The sequence below is a fragment of the Chroicocephalus ridibundus genome, chromosome 2 (genome assembly GCF_963924245.1).
Source record: "Chroicocephalus ridibundus chromosome 2, bChrRid1.1, whole genome shotgun sequence".
Lineage (NCBI taxonomy): Eukaryota > Metazoa > Chordata > Aves > Charadriiformes > Laridae > Chroicocephalus > Chroicocephalus ridibundus.
The window spans coordinates 48,611,502-48,636,544 of NC_086285.1; the positions used below are offsets into that span (position 1 = coordinate 48,611,502).

Here is a 25,043-nt window from a genome sequence, read left to right on the forward strand (position 1 = left end):
GAAACAGGACATTCCTCCCTCCCCAGACTCCACTAACAAAGGAAAGACAACTTTTTCACATTTCAGTTTATTAAAAATGGATACCATAAACAAGACCTGTACAAAAAAATATCCGAAATTGCCCAGAATTTGGTAGCAGTTGCGTGGTGAGAAGTTATCGTCTTGGGCCCCCTCTTCCTCTTCCACGACCTCGGCCTCTGCCACGGCCTCTGCCACGGCCTCTTCCAGCAACTTCGCAGATGAAACAAAAAGGATAAATCAAGTGAGACCCAGGAATACTCCCATTTTGAGTAAAACATTCTCTATCAAGCATAAACAACATAATGTCTCATCATGGGGAAGCAGTAAGCCAGATATTAGGTCTGTTAATACTCAGTAAGTTTCAGACAATATTTTCATCTTTTGCATATGGTTTTTCAGTATATGATTTCCATAGACTGCAGAAAACAAGGGGATATAGCATCACAGTTGGCTGCTTCCAAATGCTGTAAGTCTGACACATGTTTTGTGTTCTTTCTTTTTTTTGATAAAATCTAGTTTTTCAGGCATCAGAAAAAGCATATGCGAGACAAGAGTATTCTGTTACTATTCATCACAGTGGAAAAGATATATTTTTTTGCCACAGCCCGCATTGTGGTTTATAAAGTGCTCTGCTAAAGGGAAATGCGAGTTTTAACACACTGTGAGATTCGCAAGCTCAGGCACCATGTGAAAGGGCAGCATTTTGAAAGGATCCCAGCACTAAACAGCTCCTGCTGTTTCCAATGACGCCTCTGCCAATTTCAGACGTGATTCTCAGGCCAAGGTCTTGGCTGTGTGCTCCTACTTTTAAATACTGCTACGTAATGATAAAGGGAAGACAGAATCACAGAATTCAGGCTGCAAGCAACTGCTGCAGGTTATATGATCCATATGGTGATAACGTGCCGTTTTACCCCATTTTGCTAAAGAAATACAATCTGTCTCATCACGTTGCAAGGCTACCCTACAAACTTTTGAAATTACTGGTTAAAAAGATACCAAGAAACTTAAAATTCTGTGGAAGTGGGTAGCTGGGCAAGAGACACACAGTGGCATACGCATTCAAGAAGCAGGCTGCAATAATTATTCTGTTCCATCTGATGGTATTAGATTAGAAACGCAGTAACAACAGAAGGAGCAGAGGCACAGTGAGAAACAAGGCATCATTTGTTTTGCTGGCAATAAATTGACTCTTTGTAAAACACACGGGAGCATCAACACCGACTCAACGATGACAGCATCTACGTGCATCAGTAGAGAGTCATGTTCACTAAGTGCCAGCGCACTCAGACCCAAGGCACACGTGCCACATACATCTCTCAGCCAGCATCCTGCCTTCCGCTGACAATTTCATTTGCCAAGGACAGAGCATGAGTTACAAGCTTCTGAAGCCCAAGGGCATTTACAGATTAAGGTAAAATGCATCACAAACGCAGCTGCGGTCTATGAGTGCTTCGGTACAGCAAAGATGCAACGAGTATTAAACCGAGGTAAATAGCACTATCACAGCCCCTCTTCTTTCTTCAAAGTTAAAAAGAAATGTTCTTGTTCACATCACATCGTGAGGTTCAAAAAAAAGTAATCCAACCATACTCCAATTTCTCCATGTAGTCAGATCATTTTTAATGGATGTGAGGGGAGCAGAACACTTTCAGGAGCTTTACCCTTACTCTCTATAAAGACAGCAGCCATAACACTTGTACTTAGCGATGCACGCACCTGAGGGTTCCTCTTATCATTTCAGTAAGGTAAGCACACCAATTTGTAACATATGCACAGTCACAAACCACAGACCCAAAAACTTAAAACGCTAATTGCAGGAGAAATGATATGACATCATTTTAGAGCACAATTAGCTTTCACTTGAAACTTACCATTTTAAAAACACACAAATTAGCTGTTGGGCAAAATATATACTGCCTGAAGACAACCCACAGATTTTCTGGGTTTTACTGGATATTAATCTTTAATAGTGTGGATTAAAACTGAATTACTCTCTGAACTGTCAGGCTTCCAAGGAACAGGTTTTCTTCAACAACCTTTTGGAAAAAAAGTTCCAGGAAGGTCTCTCAAATTCAATTCTCTGACAGATTTTTTTTTAATCCACAATCAAGCGAGATTTCAGTGAAGCATTCAGCTTTAACAGGCTGTTCTGTACTTTCTCATTAGGCTGTGTGAAGCTCCCCAGACAAACTGGGGAAACACAGCAGACATTCGAGAAGAGGAAATGTAAATCTCTGGTGTCAATGCAGAGACTGTGATAGGTAAAGATTTATTCAAGCTTAAAAACATTATCATTTTTAAAAACAGATGTATGAAAAGCCATACGCATAGGTTCACATGAAAGCAAGCTCTACAGAGGTTAAGACGGTGGGCAAGGCAGACCTAGCCAGTTCAGTACCAAACCCTCCAGGATGAAAGAATTAGCTACCAAACGCAGATATTAAGACATTCACATCAGACACCTTCAGATTCAGAGTACTAAAATGCACACAAAGGCAGAACAAACACAGACCGGGAAAGCACAAACTAACCTGCTTCTCTCTTCTTGGATTTGACTTTTGGTTCCACATCCACTAGCAAGGTATCCAGAGGCAAACTGTCTGGCAGAATGAAGTATCGGATGTTATTCCCTCGAATACTCAGCGTCTCCAGCTGTACGGGTTCTCTGTTCTTCAGCGTCATTTTCACTGCTTTGAGATGCGTATTCATACTGACATCCACTCCTGAAACAGCACAAGTCTAATTTCAGGCATGAACGCCTACAAAATGGTCCCTTGTTGGCTATTTTTAAGTATGGATGTGCTTCATTAACACCTGCTTCTGCCATTCATTAATTAAGCTTCTAACTGAAGGAAACAACATGTCTTTCTCTCCCAAATTATGCTCCCTAATCTATTAATTGCTGCCTTCGTAGTGATTTTGTAAATGATTAAAACAATTCCTTTGAATAACAAATGAACTACTGCTTATTACAGAAGTCCAATTCTAGTCTTTTGACTCTTTCAAAAAGAGGCAGAACAAACCCTTGAGGAGGAAAAATAACCCCGATCATTTCCTCTTTCTGTAAGAAAAACCTCTAACTGCCAAAGCAGCATTTATTTTCTGATAAAATACATCTAATACTAGTGTGATACCTTCTATGAAAGTACGTAAAATACACTAGAAACAATCACAGTGGTTACAAGCTCTGTAAGCAGCCAGTGCGTAAGAACTGTGTGCAGTCAGTACTGTGCCCACCAGGCAGTGCTAAGCACAAAATCCAAAACTAGAATAAAGTCTCAGTTGAATGCACATATTGAATAACAGCCCTGAAAAGTATAAAAAAGCACCCTATATTAATTTTTATTTTGCATATCACAAGTCTTGCATGGGATTTGAGCTCAAACTATGAAGATGAAAATGAGGGTAACTTTTTCAGATCAAAAATTTAGGTAAAAGACAGTTTACAAACACCTGCTAATTCAGTCACAGAGCACCCACGTGAGCAAAATCTTTTGTGTGTTCAAACTTCTGTACCACCAACTCTTTGTGGTAAAAATAATCACTGTTTCATTTCATAAGCATGGAAAGACATACTGTAAGATGTCTTATATGTAAATATGTTATGTAAATAACGTAAGTGAGTAGCAGGCCAGAACCAGAAGAACCAATTGTGCTGTGTTTATTCCATATATTTTTCTGCCCTCTCCCCTTACTTCTAGATTTTACACAGTTCTCCCGACACCTGCACTCCACCTGACCTGTCCCCTTGGTTTCCCTAATGCATTACATTAAACCCGCCTCTTCAGCAAGCCTGCTTTGGCCGACATACCACGAGGAAGAGGAGATTATACAATTTGCAGACAGCATAGCAATTATGAACACGGTTCACACACCAGTGTGAAGGGAAGACTGTCAATTTTAGAAATATGGATCCCATTCAAAGTTTTTAGAGATTTTTAGCAGAAAATGAGAGAGAATTTACTCAACAATTAAGCCTGCAGGAGCACTGAGGTCAGGAGACAAGCAGTTTTTGTTTGCTTCCTACCTATCTGGGTGCAACAGAGCATGCTGCAATCAGATACTGGGGTAGCGCATTCAGGTCTAATCAAAGATGATAGATCCGGCTGCAAAACAATGTCAGTTTTTAACTGCCAAATCTCAGCAGATGGCTACTGGCCAAAAAAGCACCTAAGCAGTCCCCTGGAATACAAGTCTGCCAAGTTTGAATTTTATTGTTTTTAACAGTGTCTGGGCAGAAGAGCTTCTAAAAGTAGCCTGCGGTGAGTGAAGGAAAGGAGATCAAGCACGTTCATCAACTTAACCGTAAGGGTTTGTGTCATTAAATATGGTGCCCCACCTGCATAACAGGTTGTCTCTAAAGTAATGCCAACATGAACGTTCTCAGAACAACATCCCTCACTAATAGTATTAAAGCAAACAAAACAGTCTGCACATTTTTCAATACGTATGAGAACCACATAATGAACAATTGGGGCTTTTCCTGCACCTATCAGTTCAGTGACACAAAGAAGCACCTGCAAGACAATAACACTCACAAACTTATACCACAGACGTTTGGCAACAGCACGGGACCAGATTCCTGACACCAGGATTCCTTTCTGACCTGTATCAAGCTATCTGTTTTCAAATCAGTTTCATGAACTCAATGCAAGTATATGCAAAGATACACTTCCACCGAAGTTCACCTTAAGCTGAGCAAAACCACCCTCGACAGAAATAATTGTTTTTCAGATTAAAATTGCCTATGCCCAGTTTAACCCATTTAAGACTATATCAACACTTAGCATTTGCCATTTATCTGTACTACCATTTAAAAAGTTCCCCCTCTTCTGGTGATTCATCTGTAAGGTTTTTGTGTGACTATAGCTTATTACAATTTCACAAATGAAAGTCAGATGTACTGAAAGACCTTATAGAAATTTAGCTGCATATCCACTACCAGTTTGATATGGTAGCAGAACTACTTCACCAGCGTTACCGTGCTGCCAAAATTTTACGAGAATACCACGCTTACACCAGCTTTGCCAACGGTTTGGAAAAGTTTTACTTCCTTCGACCCCAAGCCTGTTTGTAAGCAAAGCCTGCAGTCAGGCTGGGAGCTCCCAGGACTACAGTGAATTTACTGCCTCCCAGCGACTTCTGCAAACATCCAGGTTCTTCCACAACAAGCACGCCTTCAGCTTGCACATAAAGATGAGAATTACAAAGAACACCTCCCGCGTCTTACAGAAAAGGTCCCCACAAGAGGGAGCACGAAACAAAAAAGCTCAGTCCAAACTACAGCTGCCAGCTGTTGGCAGAAAGGTAACGGGCGACACTATGCCGTAGTGTCCCATCCCGCCATACCTGTGATAGTTCCATGCACCTGTGTCCCATTCTTCAGTTCAATGGTCACAGTCTCATGGCTCAGCTTCATTAGAAACCTAGAAATTAAAAAAAAAAAAGAAATTGTTCACACCTACATAAAGCCTTACATGTTTAACATCCTGATACAGAAAACCAGTAAGCACCACGTATTCACACCACCAAGTATTCACACATCCTGAGCTTCCAAAGACAGCGTTCCCAGAGCTCGTGGACTCTGTTGGAGACGTTGACTGAGGCCTTACATGAGAGCAAGACACAAAAACCCGGACAAACCCTGGGTCCCACCTCACCACCGGGAGCGGGGACACTCGACAGACACAATGTTGAACCTAGCACCCTGCTTCCAGGCCAAACGGCCACTACCGTACAAGAAGGAAACGTTATGGAGCTTGTTAATACCTCAGGAAGGTAATTCTAACCCAATCTGGGTGTTTGGTTTTTTCACCCCCCGGAACGGGTGGTTTTACTGAGGAACCTGCGTGGGCCCCGGGTCCCCGCCGCCGCCTGACCCCCCGGCCCGGCCCTGCAAGACGGACGGCCCAGCGCCGCCGCCACCGCCGCCCCCCCGGGAGGTCCGCAAGCGGCCGCCGCCGCCCGCCCCAACGGCCGGGGGTGAGGGAAGGGGCCCGCGAGGCGGCCGTTAGCGCGGCGGGAGGCGGCCGTTGAGCGCGCGGGCGGCGGCCGTTGAGGGCGCGGGCTTCCCTGCCGCGGCGGCGGCCGTCAATCCGCCTCCATCCGCTCACCTGACGAGCTTCATGGCGGCGGGAGGCCGGCGCTGCGGCCGGGCGGCCTCGGGCAGGGACCGGCGGCCGCCCCGCGGGGAGAGGAAGAGCCCCTGGGCGGGAGGGCCCCGAGGCGCGGGCGGTACGAGGCCTCCTCCGAGCAGGCCGCGCCGCGCCTCGCCGCTGGCGCCAGGAAGCGGCCGCCGTCCCCAGCGATGAATGGGCGGAAGGGGAGGGAGCAGCGGCCCCCCCTCCTCCCCCGGCGGGGCGGCGCCTGCGCGCTGCGGGGCTGGGCCGGGCCGCGCTGAGGGAGGGAGATGGCGGCGGCTGCGGGGTGAGTGGGGGGTTTACGCATAAAAGGCTGTGGAAGCCAAGCTCGTCTTCAGATTTGACAGCGCAGAAGCAGTTCCAAGTATTTTTTTGTTGTTTTTTTTTTTTTTGTAAAGTAGTTGATTTTTAAACCCACTCTTAGCTTCCAAAAAGAAAAGCATCCAAGCAAAACAAACAAAAAAAAGTACAGCCTTTAAGTAATTCATTTCTTTAAACAGCTTCAGGATGCACAGTTTTAACAGTAATAATTTTGTCTGTGTAGGGGAAGCTGGTCAGCTAGTGAGGCCCCATCAATTTAAAATACACACACCAATCTTTTAAGAGTATTTTGGGCAAAGACAGCTCAAGTTTGAGTTGTGATCAGTTAATGCAACTGTCTAACACACAATACAACAGAAAAAAGAGCTGAGGGGTGCCTGCACTGAGAGAGGGAAAAGGAGACAACAACTTTAATTTTCATGGCAAGCACCTTTTGCTGTGGTCAATAAAAACCCCTGAAGCAGGCTGGCAAGGGAAGAAGTAAAGAGCCACCACTACTTAAAATTATGCATCAGAGAAAGAGTTGCTCTCAGTTGCTCTCAGTTGCTCTCAGTTGCTCTCAGTTGCTCTCAGTTGCTCTCAGTTGCTCTCAGTTGCTCTCAGTTGCTCTCAGTTGCTCTCAGTTGCTCTCAGTTGCTCTCAGTTGCTCTCAGTTGCTCTCAGTTGCTCTCAGTTGCTCTCAGTTGCTCTCAGTTGCTCTCAGTTGCTCTCAGTTGCTCTCAGTTGCTCTCAGTTGCTCTCAGTTGCTCTCAGTTGCTCTCAGTTGCTCTCAGTTGCTCTCAGTTGCTCTCAGTTGCTCTCAGTTGCTCTCAGTTGCTCTCAGTTGCTCTCAGTTGCTCTCAGTTGCTCTCAGTTGCTCTCAGTTGCTCTCAGTTGCTCTCAGTTGCTCTCAGTTGCTCTCAGTTGCTCTCAGTTGCTCTCAGTTGCTCTCAGTTGCTCTCAGTTGCTCTCAGTTGCTCTCAGTTGCTCTCAGTTGCTCTCAGTTGCTCTCAGTTGCTCTCAGTTGCTCTCAGTTGCTCTCAGTTGCTCTCAGTTGCTCTCAGTTGCTCTCAGTTGCTCTCAGTTGCTCTCAGTTGCTCTCAGTTGCTCTCAGTTGCTCTCAGTTGCTCTCAGTTGCTCTCAGTTGCTCTCAGTTGCTCTCAGTTGCTCTCAGTTGCTCTCAGTTGCTCTCAGTTGCTCTCAGTTGCTCTCAGTTGCTCTCAGTTGCTCTCAGTTGCTCTCAGTTGCTCTCAGTTGCTCTCAGTTGCTCTCAGTTGCTCTCAGTTGCTCTCAGTTGCTCTCAGTTGCTCTCAGTTGCTCTCAGTTGCTCTCAGTTGCTCTCAGTTGCTCTCAGTTGCTCTCAGTTGCTCTCAGTTGCTCTCAGTTGCTCTCAGTTGCTCTCAGTTGCTCTCAGTTGCTCTCAGTTGCTCTCAGTTGCTCTCAGTTGCTCTCAGTTGCTCTCAGTTGCTCTCAGTTGCTCTCAGTTGCTCTCAGTTGCTCTCAGTTGCTCTCAGTTGCTCTCAGTTGCTCTCAGTTGCTCTCAGTTGCTCTCAGTTGCTCTCAGTTGCTCTCAGTTGCTCTCAGTTGCTCTCAGTTGCTCTCAGTTGCTCTCAGTTGCTCTCAGTTGCTCTCAGTTGCTCTCAGTTGCTCTCAGTTGCTCTCAGTTGCTCTCAGTTGCTCTCAGTTGCTCTCAGTTGCTCTCAGTTGCTCTCAGTTGCTCTCAGTTGCTCTCAGTTGCTCTCAGTTGCTCTCAGTTGCTCTCAGTTGCTCTCAGACTGAGATACAGAGGTGGCAGTGAAGAGTGGAAGGTGACACTAATGGTAACTCTTACATTGGGCACAGCGCAAGATCTTCACAGGCAACAAGCAGAGACAAAACCAAACCATCCTTCTGGTAACAAATAGCTCCTAAGGAACAATTTATGCAAAGTCCACTCCAAAGCACAAAACACACCACAGACAGTATATCTAGAAAAGTTGAACATTTTATTGTCATTTGTAAGTACACCGTTTGTGATTTTAGAAGTACAGACTCTTTGCAAAGCACTGAAATACAGGTGCCTTCCAACTTCTAAAACCTACACTATCCTATGTCTTACAAACCTTTTTTATTAGCGATTCAAGTTTGGTCTTTGCTGCAACAAGTTCTTCACCAAAGATGCCAAGATTTAGTTTCAGATTGCAAGACAACCCAACCAAGTTTCAAACGCCACCTGCCAGTGAGCCATCAAAACCATGACTTTCAAATACCGAGTCTATGATCTTCTTGTACTTTGTGCCCATAATGGAGTTCACCTTTGAAAATTTTAAGTTAGAGGATTTTTCCAGTTAGCGGTCAACTGGCATTTCCATTACAGCATCTAGAAGCAAACAGATACTCATAGTGCTTATGAACAGGTTATGTTTACACAAAACCTAGAGAGGCCTCCAGAAACATTCAAGGTTAAAATGAACAGTTAAACAGTTGCAAAAATCTGTACATATTTTCAGTCATAACACAAGGAAACACTGGAGCATCAGTGTTCTGTGTTCTAGCTTCAATAGTGACAACTGTGCTAGTCCTAGTATTCTACATGTTTCTCCCCCCCATTTAAATTTTATAATCGCAATCTGAATATACAGCTGTACTTACAGGAAATATTAAACAATGCACAGCGCCTTAAGCAAGTTCCATGTCTGGTTTTGAACAAACCATATAAAATAAGTGACAAAATAGTTTAAAATTGGTCCTTGATTAGGATTACTTATTTTTATACAGCTTGGAAGCACTAAATGTAGAGACACACATTTATTATTAACCAGCACAAATTATTCTGTAGCTTTTTTTTCCTTTTTTTTTTTTAAAGAACATGTTACAGTATCATGCATGAAAAGCAAGCTGCTGCTCCCAAGTGCAAACATGGAGTTGAGAGTAAACACTTTTTGCTCATGTTGTTATTCCTTCTTCCATAAATTATTTCAACATAACCAAGAATAGAAGCAGCCGACCAGCAAAACAATATGAAGTTCACCTTTTACGTTGTGACCCATTCTTAAAGTAATGGAATACTTTGGACCTTTAGCATAAGGAAGGTTCAATAAACACTGCAAAGGATTTTTACATTCTTTGATTTCATTTACATCTTTAGAAAGAAAATTCTATATTTTAACTTGCTAACTAATGAATCGTCATCTGGAGACTGTAGTATTGAAACAGTGCAAGACATTTGCAACTTCAGGAACATCCAATTACACCGTCCTTTCACCCAAACAATGATTAGTAGAATATTGCATCAGTCCTAGATAAACAAGACAGGACAAAAAGCTCATTTTAGAGGAGCATTAGGATTCAAAAATCTTTTATATTTAGTGACTAGAATCCACACACAAATATGCACGAAGGACTCCATAACATGGACTTTATCACAACAAATGTAATCCAGCTGTAAGTCATGGAACTAGACGTTTTATTGGTATGAAGCCATATTTGCTCAGAGACCACAATTAGAAGCTCTATTATTAATGCTTCAATGTTTGGGATTTTTTTGACACATGAACAGCATCAGAGCTCTCTCCTGTCAAGACAGAGACCAAAAATTCAGCTGGAACAGCCCAGGTGGACTATGAGTTTAAGCAGTCCACTTACGCCCTAAAACATTCCAGACACCAAAAAGCTGGCTTTCATCTTTGCATTACCTCAGTAAGAACGGAGCCCTCTCCACTAATGCAATATTCCAAAGACCATTGCAACTGACTGTCGAGTCAGGTCTCAGTTGAAAGCTACCACCACAGGACATAATTTTCTCCCCCCCCAACCCCCCTGCTGCCAAGGAAGAATGTTAAAAAGACCACTATTCGGTGTGGAAAGCAGGTCAGTAGAGACTCCAAGTGTGGCTTGAGGAATCCTCAGTACCAAGCCGCTTTCCACACACACAAATTCAGTCCATCTTCTCTTTCTGGACCAGCTTGGGGGCATCTACAAAATCCTTGCCATTGTAAAGGATGATAGCAAAAGTTCCAAAGCTTGCACTTCCCCAGAAAAGCACATAGGCCAGTGTCTCAGTCCACGTATCACCTGTTAAGAATCAGATAAACATTTTAGTTCGTTATCTCCGATTACCAGACTTTTTTTAGTACAAGAGCAAAATATTTCAAGCCATCTCTCAGAGCTCTGCTGCTGTCAAATGCAGTTAGAAGTCCTTCATGGGTACTGGGGTCTTTTCTTTTTCAATTTCCTTACCTAGGAAAACTGTGTTTGCCACACAGCTCCTAGAGTATTTTGAACACACAGCTACAGAATTCAGAGTCAAGAACTCTGCTGGCAATAATGTTAGAAAATTCAAGGCAAAAAGCAGAAGGCAAAAACCTTCACAACTCCCAACACAGACTGAGATTACGGGGACATCTATCACAACAGGCTTATGCCTATATTGGACTTGTCTGACTTCTGCGCAGAATTAGGTAGGTATTCTCTTCTGGGAATTCCTCCAGCCTGTAATAAAGCTAGATGTCTACTCAGGGGCAACTAAGCCTGGGGGGCAATTAACTGCCCCTTAAGTGACTTAACGTTGTTTTCTCTAGTACCTCAGGCTTTTCCATATTAATAAAAGAGTGCTAACCCACAATGTCCAGAGCCACGCTCAGACACCTTTTAGTATGACTGAGAAGCAATTTTATACTGGATAGTTTCTGGTAACCATTTCTAGAAGCCCACACACAAGCAAGTTAATTTTGTGAAACTAAAACTCAATAGTGACTTACCAGCCATTAGCAAACAAATAATGCACATGGAGAAAGCAACCACCATAATAATAGGCAACTGAGAAAAGAGAAAAAGAATAATCATTTAATATAGTAGCACGTATATTCCTTAATTTCCTTTCAGATAGGCTAAAAAGCTATTTACTTGCTTTGCAATAAAGTTGCTTTAATTGCCAATTCACCCCCTGTAAGGTACAACTAAAATTTTGAATAGTTCCAAAATTTGGAAGAGTGTGTTCAATAACTGGGTTAAGAATTAAAATACATCTATTAAAAGATAGGTCGAGGTTTGTGTTTAGTTTTTAAAAAAAAAATGCACCAGCCACTAATTAAACCCATTATGTCCCCAAATCCCATTTCACAAAATAGAAGGGAGGGGAAAAAAAAAAAAAAGTTTTTTGTGTTACAGTCTGCTTCTGCATGAAGTATGAGAAGAGATCTTCACAAGTTTCTTCTGCAGAAGGAAACAGTCATTGATGGTGACTAGTAGAATTACTCCCTTTCAACTTGATGAAGCAGATTTTTTTTAAAAAAAGAAGCAAACAGCAGTTTTTTCAATACCTCAGTGGGACTCCGTTTTCTGTCAAGGAAACAGTTTGGGTTTAGTCCTATATGCAGGTATCACAGAAACATAACCAGATTATAGGGAACGCTTCATTGCTAAATAGACAAGTTCTATTTAGTCATTTGAAGCAAGCAACTAAAAAGTTGGTTTTATGTGTTTTTACAATCACGTATAAAGTCTCCATACTCACAGCTAAGAACTTCCAGTCTTTCTTGACATGTAGAGGACTAGCGGGTTCTACTTCATCCACTGAATAATTCCCAAGAAAAAGATCAATCGCATCCTGGACAAGAAACAGAAAGCAAAAGTTAAAATGCATAGCAGTGTTTATCAAATCCATTTCCCCACAGCTAAAAGCCTAACTTACTTGTCTAAATCCATCAGAAAAGTTATTTTTGTAGTAACGTATTAATGAGTTCCAGCCATCCATTATTAAGCCCCACTGAGTTCTCTTCCCAGTTCTGCAAGAAAAAGTTTTGAAAAATATTTGAAATTGATCTATAAAATCAGGAAGATAATTTCAGATTTGAAGTTCTTTCACTGCTCAAATGTGTACTATGTTTGATGAATACCTGCATGTAAATACGTTTATCTAGTGCTGCCTCTGCATTACTGCTGCACATACTTGTAACAAAGTCTGAAAGTAAAATGACACTTCTCTCCATTCCACAATATAAATGTGCCTTGAAGGGGCACACTTTTTGGTTTTATTTCCAGGTAGCCTTTTCTCCTTTCATATAAACACAGTGAAGAATGGTGGTGTTCTGTAAATTTTAGTGTGACATTTTACAAGTTGAATCACCAAAAAACTCATTAATGGTCTAAGTCCCAAATTAATAACCTTCTCAGGTATGAAGACTTAAAGAAAATCCCAAACATGCCCAAAAACCCAGGCGGCCTTTACGAGAAAGGCTGACTTGCCTTGTGTAATCCGTCTTTAAGGCACCGGTTCCAGCATATTGTTTGGCACAAGCATTCGCATTATCAGCCCATGCTGCGAATAGGAAAAGATTAAGAAAGATTAAGGAAGTTATGTACTCCGTTTAGGAAAAAGTGATTGTTTGAACTCTGTAAGTGGCCTACCATTTTTGTAGATTTTCTCAAAGTCTGCTTGCTCTTCAATTCTCTGTCCAACATGCAGAACACCTAGCCTCTAAAACAGAAAGTACATTGAAGCTTACTAGTAGTTCACTAGAAAAAAGAGGACTTGCTTTCAGAAAAAGCTATATTTATTAAACTAGAGTCTGGCCAATACATTTCAAGAAAGTAGTACAGTTGCTCAGATATGCAAGCTGTATTGAAGTGTTAAAATTACATTTCCATTCCAAACAGAAAGCCTCTTTCTTCTTCCAGTTTGTTAAACAAGAATAAAATATTTACCTGAAGCTGGGCTTGAAGAGATCGGCGTGCTAGCAAGCTCTGAATCACATTAGTTCGATCAAGGCAGTCCATGCAGTTACTGCGGAATATTCCTTCCTGCTGAGTCACAATTTTGCCGTCGGAATCAACTAGAAAATAACTAACACATACAGTCCACCTTAGTATTTGTGGATAATAGTACATATAAACCACACATTTTTCAGAAGTAAGTATTCTAGCAACCAAAACACAATTGTCTTGAGCATACAAAGACTTCTTAGCCATGGCTTTCAACTTTGAAGCCTCCCTGAATTCTTCCCCGCCCATACTGAAAAGCGACATCAAGATATGAACATTTAGTAATCTCAGGGCAGCATTCACTCTTATCATTTAGACAGCCAACCAGCAATATTGAGTTATATGCCACTGGGAAGAACAGTTTCTGGTGCAAAATCAGTGACTTGCGTTTTATTCTTTTCAGTTATTATAGGGTCCTAGCTCCACAGATACCAAGATCATTAGCAGAGTGTAACAGCAGAAGTAACCAGAATTGTATGTACCTGGTCACCGGTTCAATCCGGTCAGCAGTGCATTAAAAAGTCATATAAGCTGTCAAATCTTGAAGGCCACTACTGAAAATCTGCTACTGTCACTTATTCTTCTCTCCATGATGTGAACATCTGGGGGAACCAGATGTTCCCTCTTCCAACTGCATATGCTAATTGTTACCTCAGTCTTTTTAATCAACAAAACCAGGTGTTTCTAGTAATTGCTAACAAACAGCTCATTTTAAATACTGAATTGTATGCAAGTATTCTGATAACTGACCTGATAAAATAAATACACTAATCAAGTTATTGGTTTGATGTGTGAACGGGACAGAGCTGCACTTGTTCTTCTGCCACAGCATTAAACTTCCAGTTGCCTAAAAATTTACAGATCATATTCTGTAGATTAAGCTACTCCATTATGTAATTATGAACTTTGAATGTGAACCAGCACATGATCCACTGTTACTGAACAGCATTTTAAAATGATAAAGTCTTAGAGTCATGCAGTACTAAAATCAAGAGCCTTAGAAGCATATGCATTTACTTTGATCAACCTTGTGTTAACAGGACCCATTTCTGTCATTCTGAGAGAACTAGTTCTGTTACACCAAATTTTACATTTGTTGTATGATTAAAGGAGACAATAACACCTATGAAATCTTCATTTTCCCCCTTCTCCCCACAAGCTTTGCCTAGAACTGATATTAGCATAATTAGTGTAGCTGAAGAGTAGGCATTTCTAGTTAATAAGGGCTGCATCTCCTATAATTGCTCTAAAAAAATTAAAAACAAACAGAACACCTCCACCAAACCCAACCCAACCCCCTCCACCAACCCCCAAAACCCAGCAGGCCATCTCCCCCTTCTGACAGTTCTTTCACAACTGGATTTAACCTGCAGAAAACAAGATTTGTTTACCTCCTGCAGTGTTGCAGAATTACTTTTTAAGAATATCAGAACTCAGACTTTTCTGTTCCTATTTAAGCAATAGTCACCCCAGATGAAACAGAACAAGGCAAGGTAGAACCAACCTAATCTTGAGGAAGAGCCTTCATTTTTGTACCTTGTTTGATGGTCTTCCCCCCCGGCCCCCAGCTTCATTTCAAGGAAACCTGGCTCTTTTGTGAGGCTCCAATGGCAGGTGACAGTGAACAAGTTCTGTGATTCAGGATACATTCTAAGAATAGAGTATCCTTGCTGTACAGGAAACCTATATGCTTATTTCTCCTGATTTGAAATGCTCAAAACCAATTTATTCTTCAGCTCTTCAGGCATTTTTTAAGGCTTTTTTTTTAGTGGTAGACTAAATGTCCAAATCAACTTTATATGACTAAACAGAATGAGAATTTGTTTCCTTGTGGGTTACTTATATTAGCAAGGGCTAACCATCAGTGCCAGTACCAAGGTTTGGTGCCACAAACAATGTGTATTAGAGAAACTTTTAAAAAGGGAGTAGGTGCCTGTGGAAGGAGCACTAAGGACATTATAGCAGAACAGTCTGCTGTCAACACCACATGGAATTACTCTTGGATGAAAAAAAATATCACCTAAAGTGTCTTTTTTTTTTTAATAGTTTCACTTGTATGCACACTCATTTCTTTATCTAACCTTTTACCCAGAGGTACAAAGGCAGCTCATGAATCACAATGCAGGGTTGCTATGATTCTCAGAACCATTTTATTAAGACATAAAAATGGGCTCTACATCTTACCCACTACCAGATCTTTAACCTTGCACGTGGTATCAGCAAGAGACCAGAGATATGGAAACACTAATGCATATGATTGCATCTTCTTAAGCGTGGCTTAACTCAAGACAATAGAAACTATGAGAAAGCGGTCTCATTTTAACAGTACAGAAGTAAGAGAACTGCAGAGCCTTACCTAAATTCATCTTGCTGTTCTGCTAGTTGATCCATCAAAATCTGAAGTCGATCCCACCTCATCCGACTGCACTCTTTATGGAAGTCAAATGCTACGTATCTGTTCAGAGAGAGAAGCATCTTTTTAGATTACATGTGCACTGCAGTGAAGGTCTCGGAAAACCCCACAGGGGAGGGCTGATCTATGAAACAGGTAGTCACAGACGATTTGTTTTTCTTTAGAGATAGCTTCCGGCAGGTACCTGTGGATTTTGTCAGTGCTCTGTAATCCTCCTGAGGCTGCACCCCTAGTGTGCATGGTGACAGCATTTACATTTCTTTACAATACACTACTAGTCTGGGGAAGTACACATTCAGTTCCAAGTTACTCATTCTACATTCTGGCTAGTACTTTTTTCCCCAGAAAGTACAGAAGGGATATGCGTCTCATTTCATCTCTCTTTTTCCCCACCAGGATTTTTGCCCTCCTCTTTTCCAAGCAACAGCATTGGGAACTTCATTGCACTTTGAAAGAGACACAGGTGTTGAAATGCAACATTCTTTGCTGACACGCAGCATGAGTCCCTTGACAGCTCTCTAGAAACTTGAGACAGGTTCTGTTTAAACAGCTAACCTACCCTGTCATAGGAAAATTAAACAGCTACTGACTTGGAACAAGATTTTAACAGCCAGTTCATTTTTGATAAGTGGTCTAGGTGAGTGGTGTTTGATTCAACGTTTTTTTTTATATATATATATCTATATATACACACACACTTGCTGTGAATTACAGGGCATTACATTCCTCCCCTCAAGTATTCATAATCCAAAAGTTATTATTTACCAAGTTATCAAGACTATTTGCATAAACAAAGATGGTATATATACACTGAAGACTCAAGTCTTAGTCTGGCATCAAAAGTGATTAACAAAGAAAAAGAATTATGGCAGCATTAAGAAAATGGGGCTGACAAACACCGCATTTTAACATATACAGAAAAGCAAGCATTACTAAAACACACGCTAACAGAATTTTCCATCTTTATTTCCACCAGATGACTGTATAGCAAAGGCACACAGAATTCCATGAGCTTTGTACAGCTAAGCTGTCAATACCAGCCTAGGTGTGAGACTGAGGAAAGAGCTCACCTGAGAAGCAGTCTTTTTTTAATAAAAAAAAAGGGAAAATTCCACACTCCCGCACCAATAGCACACACAAACACGCCCCTAAGAGTAGTAAAAGCAGCACACAGAAGTGAGACAGACATCTTTCTATAAATACCGTGGTGAAGGCAGCAGCAGGGCATCATGCAAGCAGAAAAAAGCTTGGAAAAAATTCCAAGTATGTCAGGATTTATAAGGGCATCTTGATTATATTCTCTAATTCCTTAGTTATACTTGGACAGAAGGGAATCCATATTAAAACACGATGCCATATTGCTTACAAGTAGGATTTTGTCCTCTGACAAACATGAGTGACAATACTACACAGCAATTTCAAGGAAAAGGTAGAGGTGTCTGTGGGAGCCGGATGCTAGCCCTCCCTCTAGAAGCTAATGAAAGCAAGCACAGGCAGGTTGTAAAACTGACTACTGCACTCAAGATTCCCACAAAGAGATGGAATTTCTCCTGTGATTAAAGCGCATTCTCCACTCTCTTAGCCCACTGTCAACAGATGTCCAGACATTTAAATTACATGTTCCCTTACTGTTTCCTCCTTTATCTCGATACTGGTTTGCTCACACTCAGCACTCAGTTCTCACAGCATACCATTACTCCAATACCAGCATTACCATTGCCTCTGAGCTCCCTTCTTTATTCTGTCTGTCTGCTTTCTTTGTCCCATATTCGCTTCACAGTCTCACTTCTCAGAATGTGAGCTCTGAGGTAGGGGCATTGATCATATGCAGGCTACTTCATAAAAATAAAACTCAAACAAATCGAACAGTTGGTAAAAGCTCCCAAAGAGCTGATCACTCTGTGGGTCTCAGAGGCAATGCTCGACTTTTAACACAGTACCTGACCATTCCATTTGCCATGCTGTTCACCATTTTCGCAAATGTTTGCTCAAGAGGTTTCTCTGAACCTTTTTGGTTAACCTGGGAGAAAGAAAAAGGGGGAAAAAAAAAAAGGAGAGACCGTATTACTCAAAAGCCTGCTTAGAAGAACAATAGCTTTTTCAGGAAGAACAAGTGAAAGCATACCAAGTTGACAATCATTTGCTTTCCATAGCTAATTATTTGCGAGTCAAAATGTCTTTGGAAGCCATCCATCTAGAAGAGAAAGGAAATGCGTTGACAGATGTATGCTACTATTAAGATCTGTGATTTGCAAGAAATCTCTATAATCCTCTTTTTGTATCATCTATGATGCCACTTAGGTAGCTTTATAGCTAAGAGGAGTGTTTGATGTTCTCTGTTGTGCTAACACATTTCTACTTTCATCCCCCCCGTCCATTCAGCTCTTCTTATTAAACAAGGCACCAATAATGAGTACTGTGGAGCTACTAAAATTGTTGCAAAAAAGAACCAAAGAGAAACTACCCCCACTGATATCTGGATTTTTTTCAGGCTCTGAACTCATCTTAAGGAGCACAAGGCTTCTTGCTACTCCTTTTTAAATATAAAGCTCAATTGAGTATTGCTGATTTTTATTCTTCTGATTACAGTTTGTTACCCTATCACACAAACACATGCCCAGAAATACATTAAAACCCCAAGACACAACAAACACTCACATACATGATTTACTGACTTGCTGATCTGTGGCTTTGGTTTATACTTGAGGTTTGGTCTTTGAGACCAGAAAAAAGGAATTGATCCGCGGGTCTGCAAAAGAATGGAAATAGTCTTAAACAATACAATTTAACAAAACTAATGAACTCACTTGCCATTTAAAAATAAAGCAGACTGGTTTGTTTATTTGTGAGCATGCACATCTTCTATATCTATATTCAGAAGTATAAACAGAGCTGTCTATCTATCTTCAGCCAGTGAGCAGTTCCTTACGCTGACTTTACCTGAACAAACGATGCTTTGCTCCCCTTGTAATGCACAATTTGTTCTGTTTCAACAAAGTTAGCAGCATGTCCTTCTGAATCGATACCTATGTAGGAAAAAGACCCTGTTAACCAGCTCAGACTGGTGCAGAGCAGCAACAGTTTACCAGCAAAAGACTTCCTACCCTTCCCTTTTAAGCACTCACAGAAAGCAAGAAAATAACACAGAGCTTCCTGAAGATGGTAAATTAAACACACCTTTGGCAAAAGTTTAACATGATCTATACTAAATTTAATTTGAAGAAGCACAGTTGTGTTTAACACTTTTAATATTTATAGTCCTATAAATTGAGTAATTTAATACAAAATAAAATACAAGTGCTTTGACACTGATATATTCACAATTCAATAGCAGTGGTACTGCAGAAGCTGACCAATTTCTTCAAGAGCACGTATGCTGAGACTATGAACAGAGAAAGTGATTTAAATCAATTTCTTGTTCACTTTTTAACACAAAACAATTAGAGGACACCACTATTCAGGGCTCCCCTGCCAGCACCAATGATGCTCTTAGTTGAATTTACTGCTAGGCCAGAAGGGCTATTACACACTTGCATTTAACTCCAATAAAAACAGTAAAGTGTTAAAAACCTCTACAAAACTTTTGCAGTTATGTCTAGGAGGAATAAAGAAGAGTCAGTTTTAATAACTACCAGAACGTGCTTCAGTTCATCATACAGGTTCCAAATATTTTCTTTGGAGCAAGGACCTCTTGAGACAAACTATTTAAGCTTTTTTTTGTTCAAGTCATTATACAGCAGTTACTCTTAAAGGCAAGGCACATGTATAAATGGAATTTGCATTATTTTAAAACAAATCAATTTGCTATTTTACCTCTTACATAGTAGCGTACACCAGCCCTGAAACAGCTTCTTCTGGAAACAAGCAGCCAGTCAAAACACTTTCCATTTATAGAACAAGAGTGCATAGTGATAACTAATAAATAACACTAAGGAAAGAAACTCCAAAATTTCATTAGGATATTTTCATATATGAAGAGGTAAGAAACATCAAGGAGCCAAGTGACTGTATTCAAAGAAACTTGTAAACATTTCTCACACCAGTAAGAGTTGAACATTAAACTTGTGAGAGAGTAACTTAATATTAGGATCATTGTGCTCATCAGAAAAGGACAGGCTATAGGTGACGTCACTGATGAACGCACGTTAAAACTGCTATAATTTTGAGAAAACGGGATTCTAAAGAAGATTAATAATCTCATCATCCTATGTATATCATTAAATGGACTTACTTTTGAAGTTCTGTTCAGTGCTACATCCATCTCATCCATAATTTTATTAAGCTATCTTAACAGTTTCTTGCCCTTATTGCTTTTAACAAAAAATACCATTCCAAAACATTTTTCTAGGCTTTTAGAAGAGTGATTATCTTGGGATGTTATACTGTGCACCTGTAAGTGCATCATACATCACATTTACAGATGCCCGAACTAGCAGTAAGGTAGACTGGCTTTCCAATCCATTCCAAGAAAAAGAATGAAAATGTAGGAAGTCTCCAGTGGGAGTTTCTTTGGTAAGAATGTTTTCCTGCTCAGGCTGAATACCCAAAGCATCAGGTATGCCATAATCAGGGACTAATCAACAAACAGCAGCCATTGACAACTGGTTTCAGTTTTAGAGTCTTGTTCTGGTTAATTTGGACTACAGTAAACTATCAAGTCTAATGGCGACCAGCATTCATCGTGAATAACTTCTCCAGGTAGATTCACAGCCTTTCATCCTTCGCCCCTAAAAACCGAAACCTACATCTTTAAAGTAAGCAAAAGATCCAAATTGTCAATTTTTGCAAGCTGCAGTATTAGCATACAGCAGTCTTCTTAAGGAATCTAGGTACTTTGTCTTAAGGTTGCTAAAGTAAATAAGATATATTTTCTTTTCTAAAATAGCACATTTTACAATGAAATCTAGATTCTGCATTTATGATTCAATCGGGACATAAAGCAGCCATGTCACACGTGAGCACCTGAGCTATGCTGAAGAGCACACTGACTGCATACATGGAAGATCTTGATTCATGTGTGCATTTGTACTGTATGTTAAAAATTCAAAAAAATGTAATACAAGTTTGCTCTACACAATCCAGAATGTTCTCACAATTCTTAAATTAGACTGTGAAAAAGACCTATTCCTCTGCTTTCCTGGAAAATTACTGCCAGGTACTACACCCTTTAATCCAACACTTGTACAGCCAACAGTTTCCTGCAAGAAGGGTTACTTCTAAACTTAGCTGCTTACCAATAGTCAGCCCATTTTCTGTCTGCAATCTGTCCTTAAGTGGCTTGCTACTTGCTATTGGCTACTTTCCACATGTACACAAAAAAAGGAAGAGACATAATTTGTTGTTCTTTAGTAGGTTGGGGTTTTTTTTTTTGAGCAGCATGGGAAATATTAAACATAATTTAGGTTTTAGGTGATCAAAGTCTTGATTACCCAAGCAAATCCATTGTTTCTCATCACTGCAAGACTAGAACCCCAGCACAGATAGTTGAAGAAAATATATTTAGGTTTATACAGGGGGGAAAAAGAATCTTTGATTTTACTGAAGTAACCGCTAGTGGTGCTGTAACAGTTCTGCTTAAGGCTCTTCCTAGCATTTTCATCACTAAAAATCCAGTTTCTTTGAGTTCCTGTGTTCTCTAAGGTATTTGGTTAATATTAGAATTACAGCAAAGCATACATTAATTATGCTAATTATTCATATAGTGAAAATAAGACAAATGAAGGTGTTAACTGCAGTCTGCCAATTGCTAATTGCAGTCCACCCAGACTCTTCCAGCCAGGACCTGCAGGATAAGGACTGGGTTGTTCTGACAGTTCCCTTTTGCTATCTTTCCTTGCCTCCCCACCTACTCCCACAACATTTTCCATTAAATGAAGACACAGGAAAGAAGGACTGGAGATCTGCCAGCTACTAACAGTCCTACCAGAATAACCAATCCAGCCTGGAAGCCATTCCCTACACACACCCGAGGGGCCTTTGCAATGGAGGAACTAAGGAGACTGCGGCATGAGTTGGCCTGTGCAGTTTTGCCTGTCCTTTTCGTGCTGCCAGTTCAGGAGCACCTGGGACTTATTGTTGATCCCGCACTGCATGATGAACACTACCTCCAGAAAGCATCAGGCTTACTCACAGCATACGCCCCTTCTCAAAAATAAACTCACGACTGCTTTGCTGAAAAGGCTATTACCCGAAGCGTTGGTGCAGGAAAAGCAGCTGGCTAGGCAAAGTGTTCCAGGAGCCTTCAGCAGCACTCCTTTAAGCCAAAACTGTTCTCCCTTATTTTAAATCCAAACTAAATGCTAAGTGAAGGTATCCCATAGCAAGATAAAAAGTACTAAGGCTGATGTGAGAGCATTTGCTATGTTCATCTTAACCTTCAATCCCACTGAAAGACAGTTATGCACATCATGCCTGTAAAATGAAATACGTTAAGCCTTAAAAGCAGAATATTCAAGTGAGTTAATATATGATTGGGCTATCAAACAATATGTAATGCTCATATCTGAACAAAGTCCAACTTAATTCTGACAGTGTTCCCCGTTACAGTTGCCAACAGCGCAGCCTCATCAGCAAGCATTTTGCTGTTAGACTACAATATTCAGTACTGAGCTTTACAACATGAAAGGATACATCCGTGCATCACAGGAGTAGCAAACCTATGGATCTGAAATACATACACAGAATACGTTAAAAATAGTAAACACAAGCAGCCAAAAAAGATAAGTGAGTGACTATACTTTGTCTTAGAGTTGGGTTGGTTTTTTTTTTTTTTGATAGTTTTATATACTTCATATTCTTTACTTTGTTTAGGGTGCAGGAATTCTTTCTGAGAAAAACAGTTCAAAACTGCCACATAGGTAACCCTTATTAGCAGCAGGGGAAGAGTGAAAGTCTAATCCTAATTAAGTGACCCTGACAAAAAAAACCAAGCTGCTTTGTCCTCCTATACACGGCATTTACTCTTCTACAAACATGCCAGGTATAAAGCAGTACACGCTGAAAACCTTTTGATATTGTATGTGCTGTACCTCCACAGCAGGATGTAAGCAGATATAGTAGTAAACAACACACGGCTTCAGTAAGAAATACTTGTATGCGATTAATACTTCAAATGCTTGTTCCAGGGTTTTCCCCCATCCTGCCACTCCTGAATAACTTGGGTCTTTCAAAAACATTTAAAATTAAAAAGTTTCAATACTAGAAGTCAGAAATACTACATCTCATTACCTAAACCTGTTAACTATAGCAAGCCACCTGTACTGGCTTCCTCACGTATCAGTTATCTCCCTTTTCAATTTCTGTGTTTTGCCTCCTACGTCTTTTTTCACCAGCCAGCCACACGTGGCTTTCTTTGCTGTTCCCACCACAGCTTCTCTCTCATTTCCCAAGCTTTGTTTGCATAGCACTATCCAAACCATACCCAGTCATATGGCTCTGGAATATGCACAACAACCTTTTGCTAATTCATATCTTCACATTCCAGAAGCACTGCACAATCCAGCCTTTTGGAACAGTGCTGTCTAATGTAAGAGCACATCTCCACAGGTTACTGAGACAGAAATAGCAGCAGTGCGTCATTCGCTTTGATAAATGAGAAGTACTCAGAGAGAAAAGGTTGCTGTAGTGCAGACAATTCGAGAAGTTTAACACACATCTGAAATCTCCAGTAGGAAGGAGCTTAGATCAGTCTGGCCATCGAGGTACTACAGTTGTGGCTCATGGTCACGCACTTGTATTTGCTGGACTAAGTGAATTCAAAGGTTACGCTGTGCTAGTCTTCATTTGAAATAAACTGAAAGAATCTAAACTGTCAGTCTAATTCTTAATTATCAGCTTTATGACCTATTCACTAGGCAAATCTAGTTTAAACTGCACTCACAGAGAAAGATGCTAGCCAATCTTAGAATAAAGTGACAAGCTGAACCTTACCCATACCTAAAGATAAATAAGTAGCTAAACTTCAAAAAGTTTGAGAGCCATATGCTGTGCTGTGTAACTTCCCCATTGGTTTAAATGTGCACGGTCTCAGCACAGTATCTTCAAATGCAGACCTTTCCAGAGTCAACTTTACTAAGTGTACTACTGAGACATTGACATAAAGTTGGAAGTTTGAAAGCAGGAGATTGTCACTGTGCTAAACTAGAAGATGAATAGCCACGTTACACTAGATTCTGGCTGTCTGATATAAGAGACAGGAACCTGTGATATACATATAATAGAAGTATATTCATTCTGTATTAATATAATCATTACAAAGCATTTACCTCTGGTTGAGCAGCAAATTCTCTAAGAAGATGCCCATTCCATACAAACCGTGGATCTGCCTACAGCAAGAAAAAAGCCAACATGCTTTTAGAGGTAGTCAGTTCTGTTTAATTCCACATAAAGGGACTACGATAGTGTCCATGCATTACACAAGCTGAGTTGAACAGATATACGTGGAGATGGAACACCCTTCTTTCATCAGTACCATTCATAACCTCAACTAGAAATCTAAATAAAATAAAAACAGTTAAAAGAACTACAGTTCTCTCCAATCTTTAGGGGTGTTGCCTGACACTTCAAGCATGCTGAACCATTAACAACTGAGCTGCAGTATTAGGAGAACATTCCAGTCTTTGCCCTAAGTAAACAGGGCTTGAAGAAATTTTAAGAACAGTAGCAAGGTAACACTCCTAAAATGGACAGAAGGTAAAAATGCAAGGAGTTCTGTATGCAATAATCAACAATTATGAGAATCAAATGTTAAACGACACTTGTAGCTTAAAAGACTAAAGTATTTATTTTCCACTGCGTAAATGATCCTCCTCAACTTTGTGTATTTCCTATTCCTAATTCACCTCAAAATTGTCTTGAGCAGGTTGCTGAGTGTGCTTTCCAGAAAGCGACCAGATTAGTCACAAGAGTGACATTTGCTGCAGAATGTAATGCAGGCTCTGGGGAAGTGGCATAAATCGCAACTTCAAGATGAGGGAGGCAGACAATACCTCACTGAGGATGAGGGTTAATTCAAGTTTAGTGTTGGAACAGTCCTTTGTCTAACAGAAAACAATAAATACAACTATCTGCCAGAAACTGATCAAGATCCTGCAGGTAGGATTCTTCTGATAGTTCCTTCTTGTTGCAATGAGAAGCGTTCAATATTGAAGTCAGAGGCAAACTTTCACTTGAGTTTAAATTCTTAAATTCATTTAAGGCAGACTGCAGAAAGTACTTCTAACTGCCTGATCTAGAAGTCTGCCATCATATCTGAAAGATTTCTAGAACTTCACGTGGCTCACAAGCTATCAGACATAAGGAAGGGTGGACTAGTATGCCCAGCCACAACCCCTAATAGTTTCAATAAAACCCCACAGTGCTGAGCAAACTCGTGTACTGAAGCATTGCAGACCAGCAATTTCCAGCCCTAATTCTAACCACCCTAC

General features: G+C 40.7%; 2 protein-coding genes across 2 annotated transcripts in view; both read right to left on the reverse strand.

Moving 5' to 3' along the window:
- Window positions 1-51: 51 nt before the first annotated feature.
- On the reverse strand, window positions 52-6,349 carry SNRPD1 (small nuclear ribonucleoprotein D1 polypeptide). The gene is made up of 4 exons (XM_063325352.1): window positions 6,138-6,349; window positions 5,374-5,450; window positions 2,556-2,747; window positions 52-231 (listed from the first exon to the last, which is right to left on the reverse strand). Exons 1-4 carry the CDS (start codon window positions 6,149-6,151, stop codon window positions 155-157), a joined length of 360 nt encoding a protein of 119 aa, XP_063181422.1. The 5' UTR covers window positions 6,152-6,349; the 3' UTR covers window positions 52-154.
- A 2,081-nt stretch (window positions 6,350-8,430) lies between these two features.
- SACM1L (SAC1 like phosphatidylinositide phosphatase) overlaps window positions 8,431-25,043 on the reverse strand; it is a 31,953-nt gene continuing 15,340 nt past the window's right edge. The window contains exons 6-20 of the mRNA XM_063325353.1: window positions 23,883-23,942; window positions 22,249-22,282; window positions 19,432-19,533; window positions 18,559-18,644; window positions 18,281-18,367; window positions 17,744-17,812; window positions 17,559-17,638; window positions 15,562-15,660; window positions 13,149-13,287; window positions 12,852-12,921; window positions 12,690-12,762; window positions 12,136-12,229; window positions 11,959-12,051; window positions 11,204-11,261; window positions 8,431-10,517 (exon numbers count right to left, since the gene is read on the reverse strand). Of these exons, the coding sequence (XP_063181423.1) occupies window positions 10,381-10,517; window positions 11,204-11,261; window positions 11,959-12,051; window positions 12,136-12,229; window positions 12,690-12,762; window positions 12,852-12,921; window positions 13,149-13,287; window positions 15,562-15,660; window positions 17,559-17,638; window positions 17,744-17,812; window positions 18,281-18,367; window positions 18,559-18,644; window positions 19,432-19,533; window positions 22,249-22,282; window positions 23,883-23,942 (1,281 nt within the window). The 3' untranslated portion in view covers window positions 8,431-10,380. The remainder of the gene's footprint in view (window positions 10,518-11,203; window positions 11,262-11,958; window positions 12,052-12,135; window positions 12,230-12,689; window positions 12,763-12,851; window positions 12,922-13,148; window positions 13,288-15,561; window positions 15,661-17,558; window positions 17,639-17,743; window positions 17,813-18,280; window positions 18,368-18,558; window positions 18,645-19,431; window positions 19,534-22,248; window positions 22,283-23,882; window positions 23,943-25,043) is intronic.

Bases quoted from the DNA above. Each gene is read 5' to 3' on its own strand.
- SNRPD1 (XM_063325352.1), bottom strand. The intron at 2,748-5,373 runs GTATGGCGGGAT...GTGCTGTTTCAG, and splicing joins GGTGCATGGAACTATCACAG to GAGTGGATGTCAGTATGAAT. The intron at 232-2,555 runs GTTAGTTTGTGC...TCATCTGCGAAG, and splicing joins ATCCAAGAAGAGAGAAGCAG to TTGCTGGAAGAGGCCGTGGC.